Consider the following 7,346-nt stretch of genomic DNA (forward strand, 5'->3'; position numbering starts at 1 on the left):
GTTAGACTGGACTTGCACTCTCACTCAGACAGGCATTCTATTTCAATGCATCCCTTCATATCAAATGGAAGAGAAATTCCTATGGGAGATTTCTCTATTCAGACATCAGGATACGACGCAGGCATGGTTCACTCACTATGCATTCCACATGTCATAACAACAATACCTGGTCCAGCTCCTGGATCTTGTAGTCTTTGGCCTGCAGGATCTCCAGCACCTTGCGGTCCTTGGCTTCAGCTTTCCATTTCTCTCTGTTGGGGACGCAGAGAAACATAGAAATATAATGTTAATTTATGTCATTCTAGTTCTATGCAGAGTCATACAATCTGTCATTCTATTTCTACGGAGAGAGAGAGAGCGGCAGAGCGGTGAAGTGACTGCAAGGCCCAGAGCTGAAGCATCGTTAGCAGCTCGTCTGCAACGACTCTCTGGTCCTGCTAATGATGATGGGTTTCATTTGGAGGCATAAGGGTGATGTGGTGGTGACAGACCCACTGACAGGATCTAGCATATGGCAAACGACAGCAAACAAGCTCATCTGAGGGGAAATGATAGCTTCATTCGCATAATCAACGGGAAAACCCATTCAGTGCACAGGTTTACAGAGTATTGAATGTTATCAGAGAAGTGAATATGCCAAGTGCATGTAGTCTGTCACCCCTATAATAGCATATTATTTTAATGTCTAGTACATTAAATGACAGTTTCAAAACAAAACACAGAAACACTCAATATCAAGCAAATATCTGTGCAATAGGCACATAACTGATGTTGTTTAACTCAGGCAACCACATTACAACAAAGAGGGCCTTAAAGAAAAGCAGGTCACAGGAAAAGAAGATAAACCCAAAGTTGTGTGTTCAAACACTCAGCGGGCTCCCTGGGCGCAGGCAGACAGGCAGGCAGGCAGACACCAGAAGTATGTCAATCAGCACCCCAGTGTCATTTCACTGTTCTCCAGATAAGGTAATTACCAGGACCACATCAAACCTGGAATCCTATTCAGCACACACACACACACACACACACACACACACAAACACCGCAAACTTTTTCCCTCGCTCTCTCTCCGCCCCATTGGGCCATGCAGCAGCAACCTCCTCCAGCAGCATATCTTTCATTCTGGCTGAGGCCTCTTTTCTCCTGTTCACTGTTTGGGGAGTGGAGACAAAAGAATAACGATTGGGGCCAGTTTGTTTCAACAGCTTCTTGAGATCACCAGGGAACCCCCCCCCCTCCAACCAACCCCCACCTCTCCCCGTTCCTCCACCCCAATCCAGGCTCCTCTCCCCCCCATGCCATGGCTGGCTCTCCCCCCCGGAGGGACATTGAAATGAATGCCTGGTCTCCTCGGAGTCAAGCGCTACCTTGTATCCTTTGCCGTGTTAACCGTGTCCTGAGCAGCCATCCAATCGCTACAAGACCAGCTGGAATCCCCCACAGGCCCGGCGCTTGACTGGAGTCGGCGCAATTATCATGTCAATATACCCGCCGTGTGCAGCGCGGTGCCAGTGTGCTGATAGACTACACACACACACTCTCTGGGTGCATGTTACCTGGGCCCCTGTGGACCAACATGCTTTGTTGGGTTTCCCTAGCCGGAGCTGTGGGGGATGGGGAAACTGCCTGAGACACAGACAGAGGTTCCTGAACCTGGCACACATGTTTTCCCCCTGAAACCAACCGTCTGAGGCTCCTGCCAACTGACATGCTTTATTTTGTGTCTGATGCTCCAAAAGGCAGGGGAATGTAGAATACAGGCCTACTAGACCTACTACATGAAAAGGAGCCAAAATCTTGGTATAATTGTCTTTTTTTACTACATTTAGCATAAAAAGGACTCCACATCTAGGTCTACTACAGTACATTGAAATGCTTGTTATGAACAGAAATGAACAGTCTTTATTAAGAAATGAAATCCTGCACCACGATTCTTTAGAATCTTCATTCTGTGTACGAGGAGCTTGGTGTGGCTTTACGAAAAACAACATTTTGACACAGCATTTTAAATCAAACAACTTTCCAACAGAAGTTTTGAAAAGAACAGACATGCCTGAACTCACACTACTACCGTGTATGGCTGCAGTAGTTGAAATACCTGAACCCCTGTTCTTTCCAACCAGTTCCCATGCTGATGTATTCTGTGAGGCTTAGCCGCCCCTCGCAAAAGGTCATCTTCAATCTAACGTTTTATCCCCGTAAAAAAAACGAAGCACTTGGCAGTGAACGTTTTCCCAGTTTTAGAATGGGAGCAGAGCGAGACTGTTTTCATTAACGTGGGTGGTTTCCATGGCTGAGCAGCTAGACTGGAGATAAGAGGGCTTTAAGGAGCATCTGCACTATTCAGCCGTAAACCCACCAGAATGTCCAAGGTGTCTCGCACACGCAACCTTGGGATAACTTTCAGCAGACGTACTTCCCTACCTACCTCTGTTTCCCATTGGAGATGGGATTTCTGGGAGATCTTAAAGGCCCTGAACATTTCTTCACAGGTTGTAGTATGGAGATGAGTTACAGGCCATGCTTCCAGAGATATAACGTATGGGTGAGAGGGAACCGTGACATTTCGGAGCAGTTTCAATTACTAACTCACCGTTCGACCACTAGGCTGACGGCCTGGGTCAGGTCCGGATTGGCTACTTGGAGGCGTTTCCATAGGGACCACACAAACTCCTTGTCAGCCTGTGAAAAGAACAAACAATTTCATGGTTATAAGATTTCACGGTTATGAATGATTATATTCAAATCTTATTATTATGACTAAATCAAATCATTATGCTAAAAATGTGGCATGTGGTAGTCTTAATGAACCACACAGACACATAGCACAGAAATACTGAAATTCATTTCCTATTTTTCGACATCCTTTTATGAAATAATAACACTATTTCTCACATCTTAAAATGTAATTAGTGAGAGGCGATGTTATAGCAATTCTAAATGAAATACAAATAATTCAATGAGATGCTTGAATACATTAGCATATATGGGGGGGGGGACAACCCAATCAATAATTCAAATGGCTTGTACAAAATCAAACTTTAGATGTGGTGTGCCTTCTCTAATCATGGTGCTGTCTTTATAGAGAGATTACATTACTGGAGTGTGACCTTCGGCTCAAGGGGAGGCTACATTGACACTTGTCATTATGCACAATTCATGACTGGGGAGTTAGAGATCAAACCAAAACAGCAGTTAAAGCAGCATATCCCTTATTAATAAAGTGCATCTGATTCTGGACGGTTTTCTCTGCAGCTCTGAAGTAACTAGCGGAGGAGAAGCACTAAATTGATGACAGAGAGAGTCCTGGAAGGCGCAGAGACACCTGAGAGCCTCCGCCTGTGACACATTTCACATTCAAATTGACTCGCCGCACCCAAATTACATTTAATGAGAAACATCTAAAAACTACATTTTCGGCACACTAAAAAATAGAATTATGCCAAATCGACTTAATATAAAATCATCTGTTAAATTATTTTCACATCATCACAAGATGAAAAGTCATCACTCCCACTGGAATCTACTGGTCTCCAATTAGCACATGAATTTTAAAACCCCATTCAAAAGTGTCTAATCAATTATTTACTAAATGGCGGAGGCAGACCTTGGTAGACCATGGGCTGAACATACAAAGTGGAGAGGGCAGAGTCGATCCTTATTGGATGAATAGAGATCTCACCAATCCTGGTCCTGCACTGCCGTTAATGACAAATTAAGAAATGGAGGCCTGACATCAAATAGGTGGTCTCGCTTCTCCTGGCCTATGGCTGCCATTACCCCTTACATACTGACAGTCAGACTCCTCGCCAGGACCCTCACCACCCATATCAAGGGCTTCTCCACAGTATTAGAGATGTATCGAATGTGTTTTTGATGATCACTGAATTATTAATTGTAATTGCAGACCTTGAAAGACCATGGGCTAAACATACTAAGTGGGCCTGGAATGCAGCCACATATTAATAAAATTAGCATGGTCAAGTAGGAACATTTTCTGGCCGACAGACGGGCCACTTTGTAGTTAATGGTGGTCCTGAGAACGCTGTGCCAGAGAATTTACACATTAATGGCATTTCAAATGCCACGATTTGAATGGTACACGGTACAACTAACACTGTCTAACAGTCACTAAGAGACAGACAGAATCATTGATGCTCTTTCTCTCCCCAGACCACCGAGGAGAAGTGATTCATGTCAATTCAATAGATGAGAAATACAGTAACTGGTTGATGTAATGGAGGTTGTGAGTGACTTCGGTCTGGATCAGGTCTGACAGACAGGCCATACAAAGTAGTCCCTTGTAACTCAGTTGGTAGAGCATGATGCTTACAACGCCAGGGTTCTGGGTTCGAGTCCCACAGGGGACCAGTATGAAAATGTATGCACTCACTACTGTAAGTCACTCTGGATAAGAGTGTTTTGTAAAATCTACAAATGCTGGTCAGTGCTTTATACTGTACCTTGAAACGAGTAATACTCCCTTCAATACATTTTGGGATCATTGGACAGGAAAAGGCTCACTCACAATTCATTGTTTTGCTTGTTTTATTAAACAAGTTTAATAGATTGATGTTTCAGCCTTCAATGGCCTTCTTCGGAATCTCAGAACACATCAAGAAACAACAAATAAAAAATTAACTACTTTAAACAAGCAATGATCTATGCTGGACTCAAAAGGCAGAGTCTTGTATAGTGTAGAGTGAAATATTTGTCCATATACACACACTCACAGAGGTGAGCTTCTCCAAGATGTGCGTGTGAATATGCAAAGTGAGACACTGATTTCAGGTAAATCCACCGTTTATGTTTTTAGGCACCACCTGGTGGCGAGCCTGTAACGACAAGACAGCATCTCTCCATCACAGCATCAGAGAGAGAGAGAGAGAGAGACTGACTGAGACTCGTTTAGGAGGATGCAACGTTATAGTATGTTCTAGAAAGAAATATAATGTGTAGATCAAATGTGTTTGTGATTAACTGGGAGTTCAGTTCTATAAATCAGTTTCTATCTGCAATGTTCTAAACGCTGAAACTCACTGATTAGCCTATGACCCAAATATGAAATGGTCATAGCCTATGGTGCAGGGAATGTGCAGTAGCAAGGGAAAGGGCAAAAAGCTCAACTTCATGTAAATCTATCATTGCTATTGTGGTTACAGAGCTAGATGTATTACCTAAGTTGGTGCTGTATGGCTCAGTTGGTAGAGCATGGCGCTTGCACCGCCAGGGTTGTGGTTTCAATTCCCTGGGCCCCCCATATGTAAAAAGAATGTATGCACACATGACTAAGTCAAAGCGTCTTCTAAATATCATATAAGTTGCATCTATCAATATTTTCCTATGTTTATTAGGATCTTGCCGTGTGCATTTGTAAGCACTTAGAAACTGTTCACTTGTGAAGTAGCCAATGCAGGTTGAGATGTTGTGTATAAACTGATTTATTTTAAACACAGAAAATGTTGGCAACAACATAGCTAGATTCAGCTGTTGACAACATAAACAATACCATCCAGCACAGTCACCTGGCATTGCACTAACTCCTCAGACAAACTCCTCACTTCTTCCTTCAGCAGCATGATGCGACTGCTGTCTCTAGTAGCCATCATAGAGCTGGAAAAGAGAAAAATAAAGAAAATGGAGGCAGTACACATTTTCTCATCAATATACAGTAAGCTTCAGCGTTACAGTAGAAAGCTAGCTAGAGACAACACTATATAGATATACATTAGATTAGACTGTATAGTAATATCGAGCCCGTAGTGATCAGTGTTGTTGCTGCACTATTGATTTGGGAATAACGTTAGAGCTCTAATGACAGAGACAAGTCAACAGGTGTTACTAATTGTCCTCAAGACTAGTTCCATTCAACTAGGTGGTCGTCTAATATTACATTTTCGTAGCTAGCAAAGTTAGCTAGCTACATATGGTCCTGTACCGGGAGGACATTTTCGTATGTAGCCTAGCTTCACTTCAACAAAGACAAAAGGGAGAAGTAACTTTGAAGAGACCATAGAGACTAGCTGGTTTGCCAGTTAGCTAGCTAGCTAACGTTAGCTAGCCTATAACTGAAGGTGAGCCCAGCAGTGAAGCACGACCATGCACTGCAACAGGTGTTCTACTCTGTTTAGTTAGCCAGTCGGCGGTAAGTAAACAAAGATTACCTTGGGTGTTGACAACTTTCTCAGTCGGAGAGAGTAGCTAACGTTACAAAGCAAAGTAGGAAGAGCTAACGTTAGCAGCTGGCTAAGTTGAACGATAACGTTACATGTCAAAAGTCCATGCATTGAACAGCATCATTGTGGACGGCAAGCATACGTATCCTAAGGGACGACTGTATATTTATCCGTGCATATAGGGTATGTATTGCTGTCTACAAAATATTGCAAGACGAAATGTACACTTTCTGAGTGAATCACACTGTTGTCAATAGCTACCGAGACGCCTTTTCCATTTCAAACAAGCGCGCTGTTTTCCGTTTTTTACTTCCCCATACGTCAGCGTACTTCCGAAACGTCAGTTTTTACGACACGCCAACGTATTAGGAAGTAACTGAAAGCAGCGCTCTAATTGTTTGAAATGTCAAAGCCTGTTGGAAAATACCTAGTAGGAGATAACGTATTCATTTTTTGATGAATATGTTCTTTAGTAAAGTCAATCACACTGTAATCGGTGTGTTAAGGGGAAATGCATGCATACAGCCACAGCCCACTATCAGTGTAGCCTACTGCATTTGCCTACTCTTGGTCTTCTCCTTTTTACAGTTAATTACTTACCACTTGTCCTACTTTTTAGTTTGATAATTGTTTATCATTAGCAGTTAGTATGAATGTTTAACATTCTTGGTATGGGAAAAATATGCTGTTTTGCTGGACATGCAGCAACATATGGATGGACTCATGCTTGCATGCACTGTAATGAGTGGCCAGGCATGAAAGATGAGAAGAGATACTACAATGAAGAAATATGAGGACTGGCAACTCCGTTGTTCATTCACACAAATGTTGGTTCATCTGCTCTCTCTGTTTGTCTGGTCCTTCTGCCTGCCCGGCTGAGAAAAAGAAAAGACAGAGAAAGAAAAAAATAAATCAATTGACTTAGCACGATTAGGCTGTTCCTTGACCCACAAGCAGTGCCTCTCATTAGGATCCTCATTTGTGGAGCGGTTTCAGAGGCAGTAGACTGGCGCGTAATGTGCAACATCTGCCCTGTTAGACTTGCACAGACGGACACATGGCATTTATACTGTATGAATCAGATTTTCTCTTCTCCTCTTGCCTGCCTCCCAACAAAGCTCCTTGTTTAATGGAGATGGTGACCAATCATCCATTTAGGAGCCTGGATCT

The 7,346-nt window shown here is 42.9% G+C and overlaps 1 protein-coding gene across 1 annotated transcript in view; it reads right to left on the bottom strand.

Moving 5' to 3' along the window:
• The window catches only part of LOC112239740 (centlein), a gene marked incomplete at its 3' end in the record, with an annotated part of 35,653 nt that extends 29,156 nt beyond the window's left edge, over window positions 1–6,497 (bottom strand). Inside the window, exons 1-4 of the mRNA XM_042313984.1 lie at window positions 6,165–6,497; window positions 5,526–5,613; window positions 2,594–2,682; window positions 167–251 (exon numbers count right to left, since the gene is read on the bottom strand). Of these exons, the coding sequence (XP_042169918.1) occupies window positions 167–251; window positions 2,594–2,682; window positions 5,526–5,609 (258 nt within the window). The remainder of the gene's footprint in view (window positions 1–166; window positions 252–2,593; window positions 2,683–5,525; window positions 5,614–6,164) is intronic.
• Window positions 6,498–7,346: the final 849 nt, after the last annotated feature.

This window comes from Oncorhynchus tshawytscha, unplaced genomic scaffold (assembly GCF_018296145.1).
Source record: "Oncorhynchus tshawytscha isolate Ot180627B unplaced genomic scaffold, Otsh_v2.0 Un_contig_19442_pilon_pilon, whole genome shotgun sequence".
Classification (NCBI taxonomy): Eukaryota; Metazoa; Chordata; class Actinopteri; order Salmoniformes; family Salmonidae; genus Oncorhynchus; species Oncorhynchus tshawytscha.